Source organism: Prosopis cineraria, unplaced genomic scaffold (assembly GCF_029017545.1).
Source record: "Prosopis cineraria cultivar Desert tree isolate PC_DT_omini unplaced genomic scaffold, ASM2901754v1 PC7, whole genome shotgun sequence".
Taxonomy (NCBI): domain Eukaryota; kingdom Viridiplantae; phylum Streptophyta; class Magnoliopsida; order Fabales; family Fabaceae; genus Prosopis; species Prosopis cineraria.
The window spans coordinates 31,795,498-31,823,422 of NW_026555338.1; the positions used below are offsets into that span (position 1 = coordinate 31,795,498).

The 27,925-nt window shown below is 31.9% G+C and overlaps 1 protein-coding gene and 2 long non-coding RNA genes across 3 annotated transcripts; 2 read left to right on the plus strand and 1 right to left on the minus strand.

Moving 5' to 3' along the window:
- Positions 1–794: 794 nt before the first annotated feature.
- Positions 795–3,295, minus strand: LOC129316734 (receptor-like protein EIX2). The gene is made up of 3 exons (XM_054961122.1): positions 3,145–3,295; positions 1,749–1,877; positions 795–1,111 (listed from the first exon to the last, which is right to left on the minus strand). Exons 1-3 carry the CDS (start codon positions 3,293–3,295, stop codon positions 795–797), a joined length of 597 nt encoding a protein of 198 aa, XP_054817097.1.
- Positions 3,296–15,551: 12,256 nt separating this feature from the next.
- Positions 15,552–17,352, plus strand: LOC129315270 (uncharacterized). Its single transcript, XR_008594429.1, has 2 exons — positions 15,552–16,044; positions 16,215–17,352. It is a non-coding gene; the product is annotated as an uncharacterized LOC129315270 (long non-coding RNA).
- Positions 17,353–23,550: 6,198 nt separating this feature from the next.
- Positions 23,551–27,312, plus strand: LOC129316239 (uncharacterized). Its single transcript, XR_008594713.1, has 3 exons — positions 23,551–24,476; positions 25,797–25,810; positions 25,898–27,312. It is a non-coding gene; the product is annotated as an uncharacterized LOC129316239 (long non-coding RNA).
- The last annotated feature ends 613 nt before the right edge of the window (positions 27,313–27,925 follow it).

Genomic DNA, 27,925 nt, shown 5'->3' on the forward strand with positions numbered 1-27,925 from the left:
ACACTAAAGGAAGAATACCGTGGGGTTAAAGGAATCTGCCAAAAACAGGGAGCAGCCGAAGAGAAATTAAGCAGAGCAGCAGCAGGGGAAGAAATATTCTATAATCTAATATATCAAATATATATAAACCTGGTCACTGTTAATTAACTAACAAATCAAACCTTGCAACTTCTTGTTCATTCTTTTTTTTCCCCTTCATCGATTTTCTTTAGTCATTAAAAAAAATTTCAAACCCCTGTACTTTGCAGGGGTTACTCCAATTTCTTCTTTATTGGCATGATGATATATCGTGCGAATTAATCATCTATTTGAAGCTAGGATTACGATGAGAAATCTTCCAATATTCAAATATAATATAAAACACAACTTCATAACATGTATGAACTGTTTCATATCAATGGAGATCACAATCAAATTACAATTCACACCAACACGTAATTCATAATCTTAAAGCTAAAGAAACTAGCAAAACGGCATCACCATAACCACAGTTCTGTTTGATTATTTTGATTAAGGCGACAATTTAAGATAAACTCTCATGTTACACATTACATCCACTAATATACATGGATCAATAGTAATAAACAAGAATTCCTCAGCTTCTGCAGATAAACCCAAGTTCACTCTTCATCAGAAGCTCCAACTAATGAAGGCAACCAACTAGCCAATAGTATTCGGGTCAGCTGTAAATGAATTTAAATAGTATAGTCAATAAATAATTGAGAAATAAAAACCAAAATTAACTCTTCTGATAAAAAATAACAATGACATGATAGCAAGGTACAAAGATATTATTACCCTTTATTAGTTGCAACGAAGCCACCCGCACCATTTTCCACATGAATCACTGTTGTCACATAGATAGAGTCTGCTAGCTTGTTTAAGAAATTGAAGTAGGCATGTCTCCATGAACGAATAACTAACAATGATCCAAAGACAATCCAAAATCCAACAGCAAATCCGACGCCCGAGCTTTCATAGAATCCTTTTGTGAAAGAATCATCTTCATCAACAACTTGATTAGCTTGTGTCCCATTCCCTAATGGATGATCTTCAAAAGAACAAAGCTTGTCCAGTGGCCTCCCACAAAGATAAGGGTTTTTCGTTGTAGCTAGAGGCATCAAAAGATTGCAATTGAATTCCTATTGGAATTTTTCCTGACAAGTTGTTATTTGATAAATACAATTTGTTCAGCAAAGATATTTCAGCGAGACTTGAAGGAATTTCTCCATGAAAATGATTTCTTGATAGATCCAGAGCTTCTAATGATTTTAACTGTCCAATCTTTGAAACGACTTTTCCACTCGACTTATTTATTGATAGATTCAAGAATCTCAATTCAATCAATTTCTCAATTTCTATTGGCATTTCTCCCACTAGTTGATTGTGAGAGATTAATGCTTACGAGACCATGTCTATCATTATACACCAATTCTTTTCCTTTCCACACCATAGGCAAGTACCGATCAAAAATTCTACCTACTATGTATTCTCCATTCTTGTACAATTTGATTCAAATCATGAAATCATTTCAACATATTTTTAAGTCATTGCAACCAGCTTGTCAATGCAACTAGGTATAAATCCTGTAAACTTATTAAAAGAGAGATCCAGGACTCTAATACTTGGTAAATAACATAGATGGAAAAGTATCTTTCCATCTAATTTATTCATCTATAAGCTCAAAGTTTCAAGCTTGTCTGAATTGTCTCTTGTCCATGAAGTTGGTATTGGTCTTGACAAGTTACTTTCATCCAAATATAACATTTCCAATTCAGTGACATTTTTCAAGGAGGAAAGCCCACCACCCAAGCAATTATTTCGCAAAATCAATAGCTTAAGTTGACTTAATGACCCCATAGAATTAGGAATTTTTCCTGAGAGTTGATTATTGGAAAAATCAAGAATCCTTAATGATTTGAAATGATCTCAACAGTCAGGAAGTTTTGCTGATAAGTTATTACTTGAGAGATTCAAGGCTACCAATTTTTCAACAATTGCACTTATTCCCTAACCACATGGAAGGAAATATCTAGAGATCCTCCATTTAATAGGAATAGTGGAAATGAACCTTCAATTTGATTAGAAGCCAATGATATTCTTGGAACAACGAATTCAAGTGTCAAGTTTGGAATTGCACCTCTGAGATTGCTAGATTCTATTTGGAGAGAATTAGCTCCCTTAACAAGTCTCCAAAACCACTTTGGCATGGAATCATTAATTTCAGCATGAGAAAAATCTAAATATTGTAAATTCTTTTGACTGCGAAGCCATTTGGGGAATCTAGGACTCAACTTACAATGGAATAACCATAAGTTTTGCAATTGAAAAGGAGCAATCCAATTGTTGCTGAATTTAAGATAGTTTTAATGATTGTAACTTGGTGAGATAATCGAAATGGATATCATTGATTGTTCCATTTAAGTCATTATATGAAAAGTCGAGATGCACTGAAGAATTCCTATTTTTCCCAGAATCATCTGGAAGGGAATCACCTAAGTAATTGCTGTAAAAGTAAAGCGTTACAAGATTGGAGCTTAGATTGAAAAGCCAAGGGAATATTGATGATGTGAGGTTGTTGTAACTGAGAGCAAGAGTTACAAGAGATGTAGAAAAATTCAAATGGGATGGAGGAGTTGATAGAATATTAATATTGGTCAAGTGACAGTTGGATGCCGTAGCTCTTTTAGGGTTGGAAGCTTCCCAATAATTGGCAACAAGTTGTTAGAGTAATTAATATTGGAAACATAGTTTAAATTGGGTGAAGTTAAAGACTGAAGATTGGAAAGCTAGTCAAAACCACCTAGACTGTTGTCATCAATTTTCAAATCATCATTATAGCCAATCTAAATATTGCCAACTAAATTATTCTGACGTAGATTGAGCTCTTGGAAACTTGGAAGGTTCCCAAGTTGAAAATGAATGCTACCATCTAAATTGTTGCCGGAAAGATCTGGAACCCACAAGTTTCAAAGCTTGCCAAGTTTGGTATTTCTCCGTCGAAAGAAGAATAAGAGAGATCAAGGTATCTTAATTTGGTGAGAGAACCAAGAAATTTGGGAATTTCACTTCTGTTGAAATCATTATAACTAAGATTCAAATAATTTAAGTATGGTAGATCCATCAATGATGGGCTAATCTCACCTTGCAAAGGCTGCAAACCTTCTTGATTAACGGGAAGATCAAGCGCCTCAATGTGGCCAATTTGAGGATGACAAAGGACACTACTCCAATGGCAACAATCTAGAGAAGAGCCCCATGAAGACAAATGCCCATGGTCATACGAGGAAGGCATGCTTGATGTTGTGAAGAGCTTGTCTCTCCTCCTTGATGCAGCTCTCTAATTCTCAAATGTAGCATCACTATTATTATTGCTTTCTACAGAAAATTTAGATTAATCAAACTCATTGCTACGCTTGCAAGATCTAACTCAAACAATTGTAAGCTAGAGAGATGACCCAACCAGCCCAAGGTGTTCTTATTCATAAACCTTTGGAGACACTGATTAAATTTCAGGACAAAGCATAGTATTCCAATCAAAATAATATATAGTTGATATTTTAAATCTTATTCAGATAAAAAATTATCACAAAAGTGATTGAAGTTAGCGTGTACGCACATTAAGAAACTTCCTTCACACACACACACACTAATTTAAGAAAATTATGTGAAATCCCATTTATCTGGTCCGATGTCTAAAGAAAGATAAAGCGATGGGTTGATGCACTTATAATGTGATTAATTACCTAACAATCCTATTTTTGTTGGGCCGGAAATCAGTAATCTTTTTTCATATACAATCAACTGCGACCTTTATAAAAACATGATCATTCAAAATTTTCAAAAACATTTTAAAATAAGACTAAAGAAAAATGAATTTATGATAGATGACTGAGTGGACAAAATAAAAAGTTACCACTAGCATTTTAAAAGAAAAGAAGAAATCACGAAAATATAAAAAGTAGATCCACCATCACATGAAACACACGCTAGAATGTTTTTTTTTTTTTGGGGGGGGGGGGGGGGAAGAACACACACAACACTAGAACCTCAAAAAAATATCTCTCTGTTTTTTTTTTTTTAACCATCGAACCAATACCAAGATGAAATATATTATTATTTCATTGAGATCATGCGCGAAACAAACCTGTATCTTATATTAGTTTTCAAAATATTATATTGACCATAAAACTAGCTTTCACAAAATTTAAATTTTCTAAAATTGATATTCTTAAATTTATTTGAAGATTGCCTTTTTAAGAAAGAGAGAGAAGATTTTATGTTTTATGAAAAATAATAAAGTAAGAGGAAATACTGAAAGAAATCCCCACAAATTCATGATCATATTTAGAGGATTTAAATCCATTTCTCATGCTGATTGGAAATTATATTTGAATATGGACGTCCATCATGGATTTCCTATTTTAATTCATTCTTCTATACCAAACCAGGTAGCATGCTATATTTTTCCCCATTTTCCCATTCCATTACTAAGCCATATATATTAAAAGAAACTAATATATCGCTTTTAGATAAGCAATTTTACTTTTAAAAAACTTATCACAAAAGCCAAAATTATAGCTTGCATTAGAGCTGCACAAAGGATAAGATAGCACTGAATTTGGACCTGACCCGAAACCCAATCTCTTTTATGAAAAAGATTGGGTTAGGCAACCTGTAATTCGATCTTGTCCAATGATAACTTGAAATTTAACGGAACCGGATTTGGTCTATAAAATTGAGAGACTGGTCCTGTTAGTTTGTATTCACTTTGCTTTTTTTTCTATGAAAGGCAATAATCTATTTCAACTTAATAAACTCAATTAAGATAAAAAAACACTTATAATCATAATAAATCTATAATAATTTTCAACAAAAAAAATATTTCAGTTATAGTCCAAATAATTTAAATTTATAACTTCAACAAAAATAACACTCAACAAACTTCAACAACACTATATTACAACAACAATTTAAAAACAAGCTCAACAAATCTTCATGCAATTATCTCTTTAATATCAATTACACTTAAAGCATTTGTCAAAAATAAATTAATAAAAATTATATTATATAAATTAATAAGACTGGACTGGACCAAGTGGTCTAGATGCCCAATCTCCTGTCCAGTCCAATCTAAAAAATAATTTGATTTTTTCAATTTTTTTTATCCTAAAGGACTAGTGTTTACATGAACAGGACAGGACAAGATAAGACCATCTCAGGTCAAACGGCGTTAGACAGGACCAGAGGACTTTTGCACAGCCCTAACTTGCACACATACTACCTTCACATTAATTTAAGAAAATTTGATGAGGAGTCCAACTCATGTATCAAGAAAGAGAGAAAGTGATAAATAAAGGAGTAGCTTTTATGATTAAAAAAAATGATAATAAAATCCTTTTGAATTATATAAATGATAATTTAATTTTTTTAAAATACTATAATTCTTATGAAGTTTTCAATGGCCTTTATGTCAATAAATTTTAAAGTTAAAAGATCATTTTATCCTTACTGAAAACAACAAGCTCCAATTATAACTTTTGTTTAAAAAATTATAACTTTTGCTTTGTAAATCACAAGAGTTGAACAAAAAATCACAACTTATCAAATGTAATTACTGCTATTGAAAAATAAATCCCAATCACAACTTTTACTTAATGAATAACAACTTTTGTTCTGTAAATTACAAGAGTTGAATAAGAAATCATAATTTATCAAATATAATTTCTATTATTGCAAAATAAGTTTGCAAAATAACAAACCTCATTCATAACTTTAATTCAAAAAATTACAAGAATTGAATAATAAATCATAATTTATCAATAAAGGTAAAATGATTTTTTTAATTTAAAATTTATTGACAAAAAACTCTATAAAAATTTAAGTGAAATTATGATATTTTAAGAGACTATATTATTATTTATATAATTTGGAGGGATTTTCTTGCCATTTTTCTTATGATTAATTGACTTTTTTTTTTGGTAATTAACTCTAGGATAGATCAAGTGTCACCTTTCCAAAAATATGATCTTATAAAATTTCAAAAATATTTTCTTAAAAAATAAAGCCAATTTAAGATATTATGCCGGATAATGGGGAAATGAACACTGAACAGAATTAAAAGTCAAAAGTTGCCACAATTTATTTGAAAAGAAGGAAATATATATACAAATTAAAGTAGATCCACCATGAAGCGATGCTGCGTGCGAACAACGCCTTTGGAAGTAAATAATTTTCCTTGGGCTCAGTAATTGCATGTCCGAAAGTCAAGGTCTCCATTAATACAATGCCTGGCAATGACAGATGCGCGTTCATGATGGTGGCCTGGTGGTGGCAAAATAAAGACTGTATTAACTATGGGTTCCATTTATTTAAAGCAAATCACACATAACTCCATTAAAAAATTTCGACCCCCTCTAAAAAATTTCATTTTGCACCCAATAAAAAAAATTTTCAGGTTTGAGCCCATTTATTTTTTAGAAACATGAAACGTATATACTATCTAAAAAGTAAAAATATAGTCTTCTATTATCTTGGTTATAAAAATATACAAGTCCTCCAATAATTAACTTTAATAAATGTTCTTTTTATATTAGTTTAATAAATATTTCAAATTATGTTTTAATGAAATTTTAATATTTATATTTGATTTAAATTTTCCCCCTACTAATTAAATTTTTTGGGTCGGTCACTGATGCCTGGGATAAATAAATATGAAAAATAACGTGTAAAAACTATCTACCGGGCAGAGTGCCGTAGTGGTGGCACGTCGTCAAAGCAAGAAACAAAAACAAAAAGCAAAGACGTCCCTTCGGGGACATCCGATAAAATTGGAAAAAAAAAAAAAAAACTAAAAGTAAAGACAGAAAGGCGCCAAAAGGTTCTGAATGATTCTCAAATCATATTTGTATTTTCCATGCTTCGAATGTTACAGTGCCTGTCATTATATATAAAAAGATAGTTAATGAAAATGTGACACGTATACAGGAGTAGAAATTCTAGAATGACTTGCTGCCATTTGGACATATTTCCTTGAGCTGCGCTTGGATTGGAGGACGGTGAATTGCATTTGGGCTTTGGTCCAGATACTCTAACATCCGCCCACAAGTCCAATGGCACACAGACTTGACATTGACACTCCAACGAAGTATATTGAATCTGAGAGAAGATAGAGGCCTAGTCATTAAGTCCGCTAGTTGGTCCTTGGAAGAGTGTGGGGCAATTAGAAGAGATTTAGCAGCAACCTGCTCTTGCACAAAGTGATAATCCTGAGCAATGTGCTTAATTAGCTCTAGAATGAGCAACAGGATTGGCAGCAAGATATGTAACACCTAAATTATCACAGTATAAAGTGAGGGTGTAGAAAGAAATAATCCCAATTCTTGAAGAAGACTTCGAACCATAATAGTTCACAGGTTGCATTAGCCAGGGGTTCTTCTTATTTATAAACCTCAGGAGACTGATCAAAAATAATCATGGGGCGAACCTGGTATTCCTGTCAAAATAACAGTTGAAACTCACAGTATTCATTACTTCACTTGTTCAATGCTATCAAAATAATTACTGGTTTCAAAACTAAAAATATAATACGGAAAAATAAACTTATTCTTTCTAATTATGATATTCGCATAACAGACTTGTTTTGTCCACAACAAATTAGATCCTTTCGATTATTTATTTACTTTTGATTTAAAACAAGAAAATAAAATAAAACAGCAAATGCAAAACGAAAATCAAAATCTTCTTTGCCAACATTTTATGATAATTTCTCCTCACCTTTTTTCATCTTTAAAGGCGACTATATATTCATAGTAACTAGATTATTGAATATATATATTGGCATTATGACTCAATTTTTATAAGTACAAAAATCAACGGAATAAAATAGAAGATGGGACAAATTAGGGAGAGGGATAATACTACTAAAATTTATTATAAAAGACCATAAAATAAAAGATTAAAATTATGATGAAGGACCAAAATAAGTGTAATTGACTTTTATAACCTTAATGTAAAATTTGCTAGCCGTAAAATTAACATGGGGTATTCTCCAAGTTATAAAAGTATTTATTTTTTAAAATAAATCATGCAGATTTCGATTTCACACCCCCAAAAACAAAAAAAAAATACTAAATTTAATTTAAATATATAATTTAAAAAATTTACTTTTAAATAATTAAATCAATATAATTTTTTTAAATCTTTACATTTAAAATTAAATTAATATAATTTTAAAAAATCTTTACTTTTGAAAAATTATTCGATGTTATCAAGAACGTGCTGTCTCAATCTTTGGACTCGTTGATTTTTAATAGAGATTATTAACTTGCTGTGGTTTCTTGTCATTAATCTAGCTTTGTTTTGATTTGTTGTTTCTCATCTCCTTGTTATAAAAAAATAACTTTCTCACAAATAATATATTTTTGTTAGTAACTATCAAATACAACGTGGTTAGAACAAAATATCAGAAATATGATTAGCGACAATGTAGTCACACACATATCATGTCAATGAAAAATAACAAAGTTAACGAGCAATTAACAAAATAGTTTTTTTGCTTCTAAAAAAATGGTGTAAGAAAAAAATTGTTTCACTTATCAATGTAGGATGCCTAACATTTTTTTTTAAAAAGTAGGATAAAAATAAATCATAACCCTTAACAAATTAATATCAGACTCTATGTTCTTTTTCAATATTTGTCGCTCTCCCGACTTCTTCTTCTTCTTTTTTCGCCGTCTGCATCCGCAGAATTATTAGCACTTTGCACTTAGATGACGTTCGAAACCCAAATTAATTGGTGTACGGGGAAAAAAAGATCAGTGAAATTAAAATTAGATGAAAAATACATAATTCTCAACTTTTTGTAAATAATGATGAAATTAATTAATACCACGTCATCTCATTTTTCTGCGATGTATCAATCCTTTATGGAATTATGTAAACATGACACAAGTAATTCTCTAGTGTCCGCACCACAGTATTGCTCTCACACATTGTTACCATATATATGTGTGTGTATGATGTAACAGTTTTAAATATCGTTCTATGACTGCAACGATTTTTGTAAAATTACTGCCTTTAATTCCACTAATACTTCTGGCAAAAAAAAAAAATTCCAGTAATACAGACAGCAAAACGTTCTTTTTCATTTTCTAGCTTAAATTTGACAAAGTCTAACTTTTTGCTTTCTGCCACATGCTCCTTTGGCTAACAGGGTAGAGAGAATATTTTTAAAAAATATTTTAGGAAGACTTGAAGGAATTTTTAGAAAAAAAAAAAAGATTTCTGGATGGATTTAAAACTTCTAATAATTTTAAGTGTCCAATCTCATAAATGATTCATCCACTCAAATTATTTACTAATAAATTCAAGACTTTTAATTCCACCAATTTCTCAACTCTCATTGGCATTTCACCCACAAGTTGATTGTGGGAGAGATCAATGACATTTAGAAGTCATAGCCATCCTTGTGCTGCAATTCTCCTTTCCACATCACAGGTAAAAACAAATCAAAATAACATCTAGCAGATAATCCATTTTGAGAGAAAATGATAAGGTTCATGGCATTGTTGAAGACATGTTTTTCAACCATTGCCTCCAACTTGTCTAAACAACTTTGGTAGAGGTCTTGTAAACTTGTTAAAAGAGAGTCCAATACTCTCACATTGATTAAATAACAAAAAGAGAAGGGTAGGTTTCCATCTAAGTTATTCATTTGTAAGATAAGAATTTCCAACCTTCTTAGATTCTTTTTTATCCACAAAGGTGATATTGGCCCTCACAAGTCATTTTTTATGCAAATCTAACAACTGAAGTTCATTTGCATTTTCCAAGTAAGAAAGCTCACCACTAAAACAATTGTTTCTTAAAATCAATTGTCGAACTTGACTTAAGGAAATTATAGCGAGGAATCCTCTCAGGGAATTAATTATTGGGTAAATCAAGAATCCTTAATGATTTGAAATGATTTCAACAAGGATAAAGGTGAAAATTTAACCATCAACTATTTTTTGAATAGGAGTGGCTGGTAGCTTATACTATGAGGTAATGTGAAATAAATCATGAGCTTTAAACAATGGAGCATCTAGCGTTTTCGTTAAATTTCAATGGACGAACGTTAGTTGACCATATTTTGACCTAATCTTTGTCTGCGTGGCTATATATGTGGCATTGTTCCTTGCATCTCTCTCTCCTCCCTCTCCCTATCTTCTTTTCCTTCTTTCGCTGATGAGAGCTAAAATGCACTTCCACTGCCTATAGTTCTGCAAACAACTCTTGGCTTGAAATTGACTCTGATTGAAAAAAAGTTGCCAATCCACATATCTTCTCTTCAATTGGCTTTAAAGTTGTAGGTGATGGAGTTTCTTTCTACTATTGTGACTCAAATTGACAAGGGGTATTTTAAAAATCCAAAGCCATGATGCTTCGAAGCCACTTGGACAAGTACCTCGTCGCTGACGAGGACCACATTTTCTTTCTCTTTCTCTTTCACTCTCCCATCTCTCTCCTTGCCATCCTTATCTTCTTCTCCTTCTTCCTTTTTCTTCACCAATAAACAAAATTTATAGAGATATTTACAATTAAAGCATGATTCTCATTAGTGTTAGCAATTACTGAAATGCAAGTGAGGGATAACATCCTTGATTTGAGAAAAATCCTCCTTCATTACCTCAAGTAAACCAGCCATTGGTTTGCAAGTATAATTTGAGATAAATAGACCTAACAAGAATTAACATAAAAACCAACATCCATCAGAATAATTTGGCAAGAATTAGGAGATAAAGGGAGAGCTTCAATATGGCCAAGCTTTAATGTAACTTAACTTCAAGAAACCATCATTTAACAAGGCAGCATGCAAGACCCAGCCAAATAGCACGTAGAATGAGAATGAGATAAATGGAGAAGAGCAAGGGAAGAAAACGATAAATGGAGATGAACTAGCCTAAAAGAAAAATGGAAGACCACATTTGCATGCCAGCAACAAGATCGTAGTATCTAGAATGTCAGGAAGAGAGGGAGAATGAAAAAGAAGGGGCCAAGATGGAGAGGGGTAGTGGCAAAAATAGAGAAAGTCAAAAAGTTGAGAGAAAGAAGTGAGAGGTAAAGATGGGGCCCTCAGCAGTGGCACTAACGGCAAATGAGTGAGGGTGAGCCGATGATGGAGGGAGTGACAATCGGCATACCCACAAGAAGGCTTTCCCTGGTTAGGTTAGGTTTGATGGAAGGTTAGGGATTGGTTCTTTACCTCAACCACAAAGACACCATGTGGGATAATTTTGCCATATGTATAGCCACATAGACAGATATTGGGTGAAAATAGCACATTCAACTAGTCAACTAACATTTGTTAATTGAAAATTAATGGAAGGTGCTAGCACTTCATTTCTAAAAGTTCATGATTTATTTTACATTACCTCATAATATAGGCTATCCAATGGTACTCAAAAAATAGTTGGTGATTAAATTTACACTGGTAGGAGTGTATTTTACTGATAAATAGTTATATATTTTAGACTATATTTGATTATATTTATTATTATTTTATAACTACTTAACTAATTTCTCTAGATTTTCTTCCTATTACTTAATTATAAGATAAAGAGAAATCTTTACTACAAAATCTACTCATATCTATTTGTTTTTGTATTTTGTAGAAAAAAAATAATTGAAATCAAAGAGGAAAAAGAAAAGAAAATACACCCATGTATATAACAAGAAGGAGCAAGTAAACTAATATATATATATATATATATATAAAAGCAAAGGATACTTGCACAAGGATATCACTAGGGACAGAATCATATCAAAGGGGATCAAAAGATATCTTGTGATTGCATTTAGCCAGGAATCATTCAAGAAAAATATGGGAAAAAGTCTATAGATAAGATCTAAGGCCCATTCAAAAGGCATCCAATCTTATATATGAAGACTATGAGGCATATTACGAAATCTAAAAGAGTCTTCTGAACTAAGATCTTTTTCTCTTTTCTTCTTCTTTAAAATATGTTCATGTTTTCTATATAGGATTGTAATTTTAACTCTATGAGTTCTTACTAAACTCTCAATCAGGGTAGAAAGTAGTTTGACTAGGATGAATTTTCTTTTTATATGGTTATTTTATTTTTTTCGTTAAACATTGAATTTTGTCTATGAGAATTTATATTTACTTTTATATCTATCTCTTTCATTTTAATTATTTTTCATATAGATTGACCACTATATAAATTGTTTGTGGGTAGTATGGTAAACTAAAAGGTAAAAAACTTACCCAGATCAAGAGAAATAGACACATATAACTAAATTATGAATAATTTAGGAATTTATGGTGGTTTAGATCGTAGCTTCATAATTTAGTTAGAAAGTAGAATTTAGTGAGAGCTAAATTTAACTCTAATTAAATGCATTATAATATACTGAAAGGTAATTATGACACCTTAGAAACTATTGTCACTATAAAAGAAAGGAAAATAATTAATTGAATTAGAATAATCTATCTTGATAGGTGAATCTTAATCCTTGGAATTCGTCTCGCTGGTTGGTTCATCATCTCATCATGTTTATTATTTTCTTATTTAATTGCATCATTTAATTTAAATCTCTTTTCAAAACTCTAACTTGTTTTCTTAAATAACAAAAATCACTATCTTCCTCTAAATTCAACTTTTAGAATACTTCGGGATTTATTACTACATCGATTTTGTGCACTTGTGAGGCCAAATCATGCACCTTTACCTTTCCAACAATCAAGAATTATCCCCAATAATTTATTACTTAATTGAGAGATTTAATGCTCCTAAGTTTAATTTTGAACAATTGAAGAACTTGTCCCTTCGCCAGATGGAGAAAAATTGGAAAGTTGATTTCTTGAAACATCTTCGTATGTTGCGGCTGACAAGAATAGTAGAAACCGGACCTTCTATTTCATTTGAAACCACTGAGATTCTCACAAATTCAGTTACTTTAAGTGGCAAATTTGGGATGGCGCCTTTGATATCGCTCAATTCTATATATAAATGCCACACCCTCATTGCAAGTTTCCCAAAACACTCAGGAATAGAATCGCTAATTTCAACATGAGAAACTTATAAATATTGTAAATTATTTGATTGCAAAGCCATTTTGGGAATCTAGGCTCCGATTTGCTATTGAATAAGAATAAATTTTTTGTAATTGAAAATGAGGAATCCAATTGTAACTAAATTTAATGGTCAACGAATTATGAGATAAATATAAATATTGTAATTTGGTGAGATTGTCAAAATGAAAATCGTTGATTGTTCCATTTAGGTCATTATATGAAAGGTCGAGATTTGCTAAAAAATTCATGTGTTTTTTTTCCAAAATCATTTGGAAGGGGAGCACCCAGTAATTGTAGTAAAGATAAAGTTTTGCAAGATTGGAGCTTTGATTGAATGGTCAAGGGAACATTGATGAAGTGAGCTTGTTGTAATCAAGATCAAGAGTTACATGAGATGTAGAAAAATTCAAATGAAACGGAGGAATGGATTGAATATTAACATCAGTCAAACTACAATTTTGTAGCCGTAGCTCTCTTGGGCTTGAAAGCTTCCCAATAATTAACAAGTTGTTAGAGTAATTAAAATTGGAAACAGAGCTTAAATCAAGTGAAGTTAAAGACCGATGATTAAAAAGCCATTCAATGCTAGCTAGACTCTTATCATCAATTTTCAAATAATCATTGCTGCCAATCCAAAGAATCTCCTCCAAGCTTGAAAGATTACCAAGTTGGTAAGAAATAATGCCAACTAATTTATTCCAATCCAAATGGAGCTCTTGCAAACTTGAAAGGTTCCCAAGTTAGAAAGAAATGCTACCAACTAAATCACTGTGGAAAAGATCTAGAACCTACAAGTTTGAAAGCTTGCCAAGTTCAATTGGTATTTCTCTACCAAAAGAAGAATCAAAGAGATCAATGTATCTTAATTTAGTGAGAAAACTAAAAATTTGAGAATTTCACTCCTACTGAAATTCATTATAACTAAGATTTAAATAATTCAAATTTGGCAGCTCCATCTTTGATGGGCTAATCTCACATCTTAAAGGTTGCAATTGTGCCTATAAATGTGTTATCAAGATTAACGCCAATCCCGTGCAATGCATGTGTTATCAAGATTAATACTTTGCGATGCACGTGCCATCAAGATTAGCACTAATCATGTGCGATACACGTGCCATCAAGATTAGCACGAATCTCACACTTGCGATGCACATGTCATCAAGATTACGATATATAGAATTAATATTAAAATCCTAATTTACATATTTATGATATTCTATAGTAACAAACCTCACTTTTTTATTTGTTAAATATAAAAATGATATACGTGAGATATGAATTGAAGCATTATCATTTTTTTTCTTTTTTCCTTCTCTTTCTCTATTAAATTATGTAATCATTTTTTATTCATATTCAAAGCCCTGGTTATTAGTCTCTGGGGAGTGGAATTGACATGCAAGAATCCATAAAGATGATGGTTGTACTATTAATTAAGCGGGCAGTGTGTATCTCATCGATCGAGTAGCTAGTGATCATGACTTTTCATATTAAAAATATACTATCTACAAGATAAGTTAACATGTGACAAAATATCTACTGTGAAAACACTAAAGTAATATAAATCATTAAACATTTGTTGAGAATGAATTTTAAATATATAATGATTATGTGAATGATACATGTGTGCGTCCGTGTGTGAGAGTGATTTTCATGATCAATCATATTTTATTTTCTCACTTGTATTGCTAATTTGTAACTATGATCATAGTAATTAACCCATGCGTCCTGTACTAATTATTCATTTTTAAATGATATAGAGATAAAATGGATATATATTTAATTAACTTCTAAACTCAAGTAAGTTGAAATAATACTAGACAAATTATTTTCATCACTGTGCTCTCAATGATTGTTAAAGGGAATCTTCAATTCCCTATACTTCTCCCTCAAAAAACCCAACTGTTCATTGTATTAAGAATTACTCACCCTAATTATATTTATAAGTCATTTTGAAATTTTTACTAGAACCGAGAAAAACTTTAAATTTTGTTAACTTTGTTTAAAAATTTAATAAATTTTTAACTTTATCTCTATTAAATATACATACTTCAATAATAAAATATATACTCTAGTATTTAATGATATTTTTAACATTTAATAAGAACAAAAAATAAAAATAAATATAATAATTATTGAAGTATCATATAAATAAAATTTAAATAAATACTTTATCTCTGCACTATAAATAGAATATATAAGAGAAGTGTTAGTATAATTTCCAACAAGATCTAACCAATACATGCGCCCAGCTAACTATTGACTATTGAGAGATACTGTTGAGAGTTAGAGAGTTGTGGGCCAATTTTGTGGTTAGCTGTTTGGCCTTGGATAGCGTGGTGTTTGTGTTTTCCTTGTTTCTTTATTCTTTCTTATTTTTCTAGGCTATATATATATATATATATATATATCCGTTTATAGCCCAGATTTTGTTGCTCAGATTACGTGAGGCATTGCCTACCTGATTGTAATTTTCTCAGCCCAAAAGGCATTTATAACAGAAATGAATTATTCATTATCAGTTTCTTCACATGGCATCCGAGTTGGGTCCATATTATTGACCCATATGTTTACCTCAATCCCTCCTTTTCATCCGTGCCCTAACTCTCACATCGCGTTCTTGCTCACATCACGTTCTTGACTTTTTGGCCATCATCTTCCTCCTCGCTTCTCCATTGATCTTCAACCATCACCATGACTGATTTAGATTCTTCTTCCAATCAATCCTTCACTTCCGTTCTTGACCTCAATCATCCTCTCTACCTTCATCCCTCAGATACTCAAGCTATCACGCTCATCGCTCAACCACTCACCGGCACTACCAACTACGGGATATGGAGTCGAGCTATGCGGATGGCTTTACAAGCGAAGAATAAAATCAGCCTAGTTGACGGATCTTGCAGACGAGATGCTCAGGCTGAGAATCTCCGAGCTCAATAGGACCGTTGTAATGCAGTAGTTCTCTCTTGGTTAGTTAATTCTGTCTCTAAAGAAATTGTAGTAAGCATTACTTAGTCAGAAATGCACTTCTAGTCTGGAATGATTTACGTGAAAGATTCAACATCACTGATGGAACCAAGATCTACAATCTCCATCATCTTCTTAACTCCATTAATTAAGGAGGTATGTCCGTTTCCAGGTACTTTACCAAACTCAAGGAACTATGGGAGGAGTATGCCACTGTCGTACATATACCCACTTGTAAAAGCACCTCATCAGTAGAATACGCCAAGAACATCCAATAACAATTTTTTTTTTAGTTTTGATGGGGCTCAATGATTCTGATCAACCCGTTCGCAGTCAGATTCTTCTCATGACTCCACTACTATCAGTGAATCAGGCCCATGCAATAATCTCGCAAGAAGAATCTTAGCGTTCTTTAACATCGTCTTCTCAACCATCTGATTATTCTGCCATGGCAACTCGAGGCAAAGGAAGATTTGGTAGGGGACGTGCTCGAAGTGATATTCCTAATGAATGCACTTATTGTCGTAAAAGAGGACACACCAAGGACTCTTGCTATCATCTTGTTGGAAAAGAGGACACACCAAGGACTCTTGCTATCATCTTGTTGGTTTTCCATCAAACTATCAAGGAAGTAGAAATTGTGGCAACCCATATAAACAAGAAACTCACAACGACGCTCTTGCTTCTCTTAATGTGTCAGGACAACAGTGTGACTCATCCACCAAACAAAAAATGCTATCTCTGAAGGATTATGAACGAATCATTGAGAATCTGAAAAAGGAAATTAAGACACTTTCACTAACAAATACAAAATCTGTTGGAACAGGAACTGTAAAGGACTCAGAGGAATCTTCAAGTTTGATTCCCACTACTTTATCCTCCACACATGAATTACGTGCATGCTGGATTTTAGACTCAAGAGCAACTTGTCGTGTTGTGAGTAATCTGTTTTACCTTGATCACTATCAAAAGTATGTTGGATCCCCTCTTCATATTGAAATTCCTAATTCAGCTAGATTGCCTGTCACACATGTTGGTGTTGTAGATTATTCTATGATGTTGTATTAAACAATGTTCTATATGCCTCAGGAATTTGCTATGATTTAATTTCTATGTCTTGTCTTACAGATGAAAAAGTGTCTTGTGGCTTTCTTTCCTAATATTTGTGTCTTACAGGGGCTCTACAGTGGTAGTATGAAAGTGATTAGTAGAATCTATTCTGGATTGTATATTGTGGATGAAAGCTCTCCCCTGTCTAATGTTTTTCTACTAAACTAGCTATCGATAATATTATTTGGCATTTAAGATTAGGACACCCTTCAGATTCCATACTTAGACATATTACTCCTTTAAAGGACCATTTGTTTTTTGCTGATACTTCTAAATGTGATGTATGTTTTAAAGCCAAGCAAACTCACTTGCCTTTTCCTTTTAGTGAAATAAAAACTGCTTCTTGCTTTGAATTACTACATGTTGATATCTGAGGTCCTTACAAGGAGCCAACCCATTAGGGATATAGATTTTTTTTACTATTGTGGATGATTTTACTCACGTAACATGGATTTATTTGCTGCACAATAAGCATGAAACTTTTATCACTTGAATTTTTTTTTTTTCCAACTTGGTGACAAACCAATTTGATGCTAAAATTAAGCGTGTCCACAGTGATAATGGATCTGAGTTTCTAAATCATGACGTTTCTAACTATTTCTTGGAATATGGCATTATTCATGAAACTACTTGTGCTTATACACCAAAACAAAATGGGCTTGTTGAGAGGAAACAGAGACACATCTTAGATGTTTCTAGAAGTCTAATTTTTCAAGCAAAATCCCAATAAAATTCTGGGGGGAAGCTGTTAAAATTGATGTTTACTTAATTAATAGAATTCCTTCTAAAGCCTTAAATTATAAATCTCCTTATGAATTATTGTATAAGAAAGAACCAGATCTGTCTTCTTTAAGAGTTTTTGGTTGTTTAGCTCATGCTAAGACTCCTGGCAGATTAGAAAAATTTGAAACTAGATTTGATACTTGTGTTTTCTTGGGTTACTCAAGTAATCAAAAAGGGTATATTCTTTATGACATTGAGAATGACAATGCATTTGTGAATAGGGATGTTGTTTTCCTTGAAAATCAATTTTCTTTTTCGAAAAAGGAACCTGATCATCAAAGATGAGATCAGGTAATTGCACAAGACCCTTTTATTTTTTACATTAATGATGTTCCTAATACAATTTGCTTGTCCTGATCCTATATGTAATATTACTGATTCTGTACATGAGAATAATACCGATGTTCATACTCCACAAGACAATACTTCTTTAGATAATAGCAGACCTGTTAGAATTAGAAAAACACCCAGTTGGCTCAAGGATTATGATTGTTCTAGTCTGGAGTTTGTTAATAAGATTGATAGTAAAGGGAATAAAAAGGTTTTATACCTAATGCAACATAGTATTAATTATACTATTAATTATATTAATATTTCCCAGTCATACAAAAAGTTTATAGCATGTACAGATGAGATAAGTGAACCAAATACTTTTGATGAAGCAATAAAAGACGATAGGTGGATCAAAGCAATGAAAGATGAAATCAGTGCTTTAGAAAGGAATAAGACTTGGGAAATAACAGATTTACCCCTGGTAAGAAAGCCATAGGTTGTAAATAGGTGTTCAAAAAGAAATATAATGCTGATGGGAGCCTAAATAAATTAAAGCTATGTAAGTAGCAAAGGGTTTTAGTCAAATAGAAGGGATAGACTATTTAGAAACTCCTGCTGTTAAAATGAACACGTTCATGCTGTTTTAGCTCTAGCGGCTAAATATAACTGAAATTTGTTTCAGATGGACATGGATAATGCCTTTCTATAGGGAGATTTAACTAAAGAAGTATATGTGAAAATACCTTTAGGGTTTAGTAGACAGGGGGAGAAGAAAGTTTGTCGGTTGATTAAGTCCTTGTATGGTTTAAAACAAGCTACTAGACAACGGAATGCAAAATTGTGTGATGCCTTAACTGCTGGAGGCTTTGTACAATCTAAATTTGATTACTCCTTGTTTACTAAACATCATGAAAATGATTTTGTTATTGTTCTTGCTTATGTTGATGACCTTGTTACAACTGGAAACAATGTTGAAGGTATAGAGGACATAAAGGCTTATCTTCATAAGAATTTAAAAATGAAGGATCTGGGTCCCTTAAAGTATTTTCTTGGAATTGAAATTGCTCATTCTTCTAAAGGATTGCTTCTCAATCAAAGAAAATATACTCTTTACTTACTACTGGGTTGGGTGCTTATAAACTTAGAAATATGCCAATCAATCCTGGTCTGAAACTGTATAGTTTACTTGGAAAGGGGGAGAAAGATGATGAATTACAGGATCCAACTAGATATAGGCACCTTATAGGTACATTACTATACTTAACCACAACCAGGCCTGATATTAGCTATGCAGTGCAATTATTGAGCCAATTTATGTAGAGTCCTATAAAATCTCACTCAAAGGCCGCTTTAAATACTGTTAAATACTTGAAAAAGGATCCGGGTAGAGGCATTTTCTTTCCATCTTCAGGAGATATAAAGCTTGAGGGATTTTGTGATTTTGACTGGGCTTTATGTTTAGAATCTTGTAGATCTGTAACAGATTATTTGATTAAACTCGGATGAGCTATTATTGCTAGGAAATTCAAGAAACAAAGCACGATTTTCAAGTCTTCTGTTGAGGCAGAATATAGAGCTTTAGGAAGTATAGTTTCTGAAATTATTTGGTTAGATGGATTATTGAAAGATTTGAATGTTCGTAATGTTTCTGTATTTTGTGACAGCAAGGCAGCAATCCAGATTGCTTCAAATCCAGTTTATCATAAAAGAACAAATCACATTGAGATAGACTGTTATTTTGTTAAAGAAAAGTTGCAAAGTGGTTTAATTTCATTACAACATGTGGCTTCAACGGATAAACAGGCTGATATTTTAACTAAAGCATTGGGAAGAAAGGCTCATGAAAAATTACTTTCCAAGTTAGGAACATTGAATGTTTTCGGTTCTAACTTGAGGGGGAGTGCTGAGAGTTGTGGGCCGATTTTGTGGTTAGGTGTTTGGGCCTGGATAGCATGTTTTTGTGTTTTCTTTGTTTCTTTATTTCTTTATTCTTCCTTGTTTTTCTAGGCTATATATATCCGTTTATAGCCCAGATTTCGTTGCTCAGATTACGTGAGGCATTTGCCCACCTGATTGTATTTTTCTCAACCCAAGAGGCATTTATAATAGAAATGAATTATTCATTATTAGTTTCTTCACAGATACTCGTAAAGGATTCGTCTTCTTCTTCTGCCGACCCCTTCTTATTCTCGGAATTTCATTCCAAAAGTATACATAACTTAATAATGAAGGATTCTTCTTCTTATGCTAACCCCTCCCTATTCTCGAAATATAATTTTGTTTCAAATTAAAAGTTACTCCCACTTGTCCTTTTACATATTAACAATGTGTTCTTTTATTTGATCAATGATGCTATTACTCCAGAGGACTCTGGCAATGTAGTAGTAGTAGGCGGTGACAATAGCAATAAAAGTAGCAGCAACAGCAGTAATAGCATCAATAACAGTAGTAGCAACAGTAATAATAATAGCAGTTGCTTCTTATTTAAATCCCATGAGGAAAGTAGTGATTCATGCCAACTATTATAAAAGACTCCGAGGTCCAAAAATAAAATAAAATAAAATACTAGTAATACACACACCTATATGATTGCTCTAGTCTCCATCAAGCGCTACATTTCTAAAAATATGAACATTCAAAGATTTAAAAATAATTTAAAAGAAAATTAAAGAAGATAAATTTGTGATTGGTGATTGAGTGAACAAAATCAAAAGTTACCAAAATATCAAGTACATTTTGAAAGAAAGGAAGTAAACAAGAAAAATATAAAAAGTAGATCAACCATTTTCCATTATTACAAGACACACGCACACACACATGTACTATAATTCAGTGAGATCCTGCACCAAATAAACCTATATCTTAAATTAGTCTTTAAATGTTAAGTTTTACTCAAAAATATATTATATTTAAGATTTTAAGAAAGGTGGCACTTATAGGTAATATACATGAGAATACATGGGCGATGCTGTGTTCAATTCAAGGGGCAGGTCTTTAGAGAAAATTACAAAGAAGATGTGATATGTTTTATTATTTTGCACCATTTGACCTAAATATTTTACACCTCTAGACCAACTTTAAAATGGTTGGATTCTAAAAAAAATTAATAATACTTGATAATCAATTTGAGATTTACATAATTGATATGCAAAGAAATATTGAATTTGCATCATTAAAAGGAATTGATAGTCTTGCACAAAAATTGGTGTAAACAAGAAAAAATATAATTTATCTCTTAGTTTATACTCTCTTGAAATTAACAATGATATTACCAGTTGCCATAGCAATAATAGAAAAAGCTTTTTCTACTATGAAGTTTATGAAAAATCAGTTGTGAAATCGTATGAAAGATTCATTGATGAATAATTGTCTAGTAATTTATACTGAAAAAGATATATTGATAATTGCTTAACAATTCCAGCACGTAAGGTACAATTGTAAGGTATGTATATGGCTTTTTTTTTAATTACTAAATAATTTTTAAATTATTAATTATAAAAATGTTACACCTCTTGGCGCAAGGTTCTGGCACCGCCACTGTGAGTATCTATTTACCTCTATATACTTGACATGTTAGTTTGTATGCCAGTAGTAAGCATGTCTTTCTTAAAGTTCTTTCGTTAATTATTTTTTGCAATTTTTCTTAAAAAATATATAAAATTCAGGTCCCTGTACCTTTCGGCTGGGGGTTGCTCAAATTTCTTCTATATTGGCAAGACCGTGGATCATGGGAATTAATCCAATACCTTCATAAATTTGGGATGTCCATGTAAACAGTGAATGAACAGTGCACTGACAAAATGCCCCCAATTTCATCTTTTTATAAGATCAAGTAAAGGTCCAGAATAGTAAAATATTTGAAATTGCCGTCCTCACCCATTTTTGCTCTCTCCCCGCGTCTTCTCCGAGATCGTCGTAGACCTACTCACTCAGGCCATTGCCATCAACCCTCGCGTCGAGCTCTATGCAGATCGGGCCAGGCTAACATTGAACGCTCAGGTGTATAAAATTACAATAATAAATTTTTTAAAATATTTTAGATGTTAAACTCATAGAAAAGTTACAATTTTATTTAAATAATTAATAGTTCAAGAAAATAAATAAAATAAATAATTTTGATAAAAATATAAAAAATAAAAATAAATCAAGAAAATAATGATGATGAAAATATAATCATTTTAAGTGTTGGAGTTTAAAATTCACCCTATAAGTTGTTAGTTTCTACTCTTTGAGTTGACTCTAATCACTTGTAGTAACAATTATTTTTAAAATATCTTAATATTCTCTTAAATTATTAATCCCTTTTTAATTAGCGTCGAACTCCTTCTCACAATATTCAAACAACTAATTAAATCGTGAAGTTATAGTTTAAATCACCACAAATTTTTAGAACTATCCCTAGCTTAGATATTTATGTTTATTTCTTTAGATTTTGACTCTCTCTTCACCTCTGATCTATCAAAATTACCCATAGATTTAATTAAATGGTGGTCAATCATTAAATCAACATGAAGAGCAAGAGAAATAAATTTAATTTAAAAAGTAAAAATATTTATAAATATAAATGTAAAGAGTTAAAACAAAGAAAGTAAAAAATTAGCTCTTTAATTGGGTTACATCTCTATTACAACTGGATAATTTAAAAATACATAATAAAATCAAATAACACCATTCTAAAATCTTCAATTATAAAAAATGATCATAGAAAAAATTAAGAAGTAAAAATAATAATTATAATTTATAGAACTCCTCAACGATCTCGCTTTCAACCTTCAAAATACTTTTACAAGTTCCAAATATCTGAAAATTTTTTTTTAAGGTACTCAATTAAGTGATTGAATGCCTTCCCTCTTGATGGGAGTAATATTTTTAATCAAAGTAAAGGCTCCTTTTTTTTTCTTGTCAATATAAGACTCTAATATATATATATATATATAATAATATTTTATTTTTAGCTGTGCCCTTTTTCCTCCTTTTGAAAATTGCGTCTTGTACGTTATCTTTCTAAAATATTTAGTCTCCATGTGTATGTCTATATCCTTGCGACAGTAGCCTACGACGTTTCCTTCCTTTATATTATATATATATATATATATATATATTTCTCTTTTTTTTATCTGGTTTATTTTTTTGTTGTTGTTGCAAAGTATAAAAATAAAAAAATATGAATACATTTTATATTAAAATCTCTTTTTATTTTATAATTAAATAATAAAAAATATAAATATTAATTAAATAAATATAAAAATCTTAATAAATATAATTATATTTAAATTAAAATCTACACTTATTTAATTTTAAATATTCACTTATCAAACATCAAACTCAGCAACTAGCGACTATCAAAATTTCTCAGACGACGGTGGGGAAGCATCTGTAGCTGCTCACCCTTCACTGGAATCTCCACTACCGACTTCTGGTACGTACCTCCACTCCAGAAGTGGAATCGGCGAAGAAGAGATGCAAGTTCGTGATTGATAGAATCCAAGAGTTGCCTACTTCCACCAAGATCATTGACTCTTGCCGCCGCAACCTTCTCAAGTTAGCTCGCCTTGAGCTCTGTTTCCTCTCTTACTTTTCTTCTTCTTCTTCGGCTACTATTGCTACTATTATTTCTACGCCTCTCAGGTTCATCTCATTTCCATTTGCCTTTCATATGTTTCCATCTGTTTGGCTGCTAAGGGAATTAGTTCCAATATGACCGGTGAATCTTCTCTCTTTGTTTTCTTCGTGGATAAGAACAATTTTAGTTTTCTTCTGTTTTAAATGAACAAAGGTTTAATTTTTTAATCACTTAAAAAATCATTTTTATGTTAATTAACTTCATTAAGGTCTACCTTAGATGAGTGAGATATTGAAGGAATGCGTCTTTTCTCTTCTTTTGTATCCTTGCAGCCTGTAGTAACTAATGGACATGTAAAAGACTTAGTTTCTTTAGAGAATGGTAAGAAAGATTCTTCGTCAATCAAGAATGGTTTTGAAAAAAATAAAGTAGATGCTGTTGACAACTTAAAAAGGAAGGATTCAGTGTTAAAAAAAAAAACACTGGTAATCATTCTGTTGAAAAATATCCCAGAAGGTCAGATCTTATGGATGACACTGGGAGAAGCAGAGCAATATCAGGACCTTACAACCATAAGCTAGAAGCCAATGGTCTCAACAACAAACCTAATTCATTGGAGAATAAGAGGAAGGAACCAGAGGCTACCAGCATTTTGCTTGCACATGATGATCAGTCTGAAGCAAGAGTTCAGGAACTTAAAGACAGGTCTGATATGTCTTAACTGTGCCCTTTCCGAAATCCTTCATCTAACATGAGTTAGAATGTTAGAATTTAAGGACTATTTTGTTTAAGTATGGCCTGGCTATTCTTATTTTACAGGTATATATTGATGATTTATCACATTCTACTTTTGGCTCTTTTTTAATCCCTATCATACAATCAATATTAGTTATGTTTGAAATCAGTTATTCAGTTGACGCTTAAGAGTTGTAACTATTACTGTTTGGTTATTTATATTGATGGGATTTTCGGAATGTGATGTTGATGGGCACCCAACTTGAGAGGTAATATAATGGTTTGTTTTTTTTTTTTTTGATATACATAATGGATTAGTTTATTTGTTGCATCTTTGGCGTTATGGATCTACAAGTAGCAATCTTGAATTGTTTTAAATATCTACACTTTGTTGTAGAAATAGGAAACAAGAAAGAGTGTCATACCTATAAGTAGTCTTACTTTGGTTACTATTAAAGTTGGGAGTTCATGGAATATTATTTTTTAATTGGACTTTTTTTATTTTTATATTAACTATTTGAGTATGAACTAATGGTCATTTTCTTTCTTCACCCTCTTCAGTATAAAATTTGGCACAGGTATAAATCATCCGTTTGAATCCGTGTACACTTCATTTCTATTCTTCCTGGAACCATCCGAATATCTTCACCTTCTTTCTAATGTTTTTCCTATCTGATCTTAATTTTAAATCATTATCTATCTTTTTCCATCCTCACCATTTGTCCCTGGTATGAGTTGATTATTTCAAAGTAGCCTCCTGTGCTAAAGTCTATGAAACCTAATTAACTTGTCAGATTTCCATATTGATTAGAAATTTAGACCGTAAGTGCAAAATATTCACAGGGAAATTCGCTCCTGCAAACACTAAAGTCATTCCCTGCCTTGAAGATATTGATTTAGAATGCAATAGGCATAAGAGCAACAAGAAAAATAGGGTAAGAACAATTTGTTTAGATTCATACCATCCATTTAACTTGAAGAATGTGATGGTTTTGACAACAGCAGCAATGAATAACAATCATAAAATTGAAGACCATGAAGAAGCTCTACTGCCTTACTAAAACAATCCATCTCTCTGAGTGTATCCTCAAACGAGGAGGATTAACTTAGTTTTATGCATAAATTGGCACTAGACAATCTTGTTTGCATGACATGTATGTACAGTTTAATTCTATTGTTTGCTTTATGCCATATAACCATGACATAAAAATTGCATGCAAGCTAAATGCCTGTTATAGATGCTGATTTTTTCCTTTTTTTCTTTTAATCCTTGCAAATGTTTAAAAAAAGGATGGTGGGTGCAAGTAAGTGTAACTTTCTTACTAAAGGTTTGTTCTTTCTTTTTATAAAGTATTTCCCATTTATCACTCCTATTTTTTTTTTAATTTTAGATGGCGATTGATAGTTCATATTCTCTGAAAGTGTATGGGGCAGGGGGTATGAAGGTTCAGATAATGTGATTACTGATGAGATAGAGCTCCAACAACATCAGAAACTTGAGAAGCTCTACATATCAACACGAGCAGGAAAGGTTACTAGGTCCCCTTATGCCAGTTTTTTATTCTTATAAACCTTTTACTTTAATGGGTCCCCTCAGTTGACTATTGATAACATGAGTTGTTTTCGCTCAATATTATCAAAGGGATATTGTCCGTGTGGTAGAAGCTTATATTGTTACTGGATCGAAGCAAAGTTGAAATAGGTTAGTAACATTGGGAGGTGAAATTGGTACTTGCCCTTTTTGTTGATTAAGGGGTATGAAATCTTTTAAACTGGAATTTTAAGGGATGAATTCGTTTGTTCAACATGTTGTTCATCATCCTATCATTAAATATTATTTTGTCTTAGTAAGTGCCCCCACCTTCAAGTGTGCCTTTTGCCCCAAATATGAGTAGGATAAGTTGATGGATTATTTATTAAAGATTATTCATGTTAATCATGTTCATATGATCACATTGATGGCTCATTCCTGATGTTTTGCTTATGTTTCAATTTTCAAGGAAGTTAAGCTCAAGGGGAAAGAGAGTTTAGTAGGACTTTACCTTCTTCTAGCTGATGTGATAAGTAGGCATGTAAGCCACTAAGTGCAGCAGCATGGAGATACCTTATTGGTTTTTTTATTTCAAGAAAGTGCAATTGAGTAGCTTTAGTTGCGTATGTTTCATTTTAGTCTTATTTTTAACTTTCATCTGAATCAAGTAGGTTATGGTAATTCATGGAATTCATTTTCAAGGATCTTCCACTCTTTAAACTTATTCAATAAAATAAAATGATACTTGGTCTCATCTCTTCTTCATATAAACCAAGGTGAATGAATAAATAGAAAAAAAAATTAGACAAGAAGATAGTAAAATGGGTACTTTGGCTTTTGGTCTAAGTTCACATGCTTTTCTTTTTAGAACAGTGGTGTAAAATGAAGCCATCACGCATCAATTTTAGACCCACCAAAGATATGAGTGCAAACTCCCAGTGAGGGAAAAATGGTGCTCATGAAATTTCATTCTTGTACAGAAAAGTTAAAGCTTGCTATAATATATCATTGTTACGAGTTTAGTAACTTATTCCAAATATGCTTTTGCGGTTCCAAAAAAATATCAAAAGTAAGGGGCCTCTATCGAATCCTCAATTTGCATGAATGTGGGATTGCAGCTTTAGTTAGGGATTCTATTAGTAGTCTTCTTGAAGCTACTGGAAGTGCCACATTTGGAACATCTCGAGAGACTGCTTGTGATCGTTTCTTGATTAAATCAACATATGCTGTTCGGATGGATTGATTAGTTCTCTGTTTTTGTTTTAAATAGTGGTGAATGTGATTACTGCTATTAATTTTGACAGATTAAACCCAAAGATTATGTGGAAATGATTTCACACGAGGCCCACCATATGGGTTGCTTTGGCTAATGAAGCACCTGCTTGGGTATCATATAAAAGGAGCAAAACCTCAGTACATTGAACTGTTAGAGGGCTCTATGACTGCCTTGCATTGAATCTGGTAGGGGGAAATACATGGTTATTTTTTATTAAAAAATGGAAGGAAAATCCATGGTTATTTTTTATTAAAAACGGAAGGAAAATCCATGGTTACATGATACATTGTTATTCTTCTCTGTTAGATTGGAATGAAGTTCTTGATAATTTATTATGATTGTTTAGTTCAAGCTGGATTGAAGGATTTTTCCCCCAGATTATCAGTTTTTGTCATCATTTTAACATTAGTACTTGAATATCCTTGATCTATTTATAATTTAGGTGTGTTCTTTTTTAGTCATTTGGTAAGTTTATGTGTTTGTTTGTTTTTTATCTTGGTTTTTTAAATGATGAAGGAAATTCAGAGTAATTTGAACTCTGAAATCATATGTTATTCTATATAGAATGAAGGCATTAATTTCTTTTTGAAAAAAAAAAAAACGCCTTCAGCG

What these genes read in the sequence shown, in the direction of transcription:
- LOC129316734 (XM_054961122.1), bottom strand. Translation starts at nt 3,295, where the DNA reads ATGCCTTCCTCGTATGACCATGGGCATTTGTCTTCATGGGGCTCTTCT. An exon ending in AGGTTTGCAGCCTTTGCAAG is followed by an intron (nt 1,878 to 3,144) that starts GTGAGATTAGCC and finishes ATCAACTCTCAG; the next exon opens with GAAAAATTCCTAATTCTATG. An exon ending in AATGTTATATTTGGATGAAA is followed by an intron (nt 1,112 to 1,748) that starts GTAACTTGTCAA and finishes TGATGCCTCTAG; the next exon opens with CTACAACGAAAAACCCTTAT.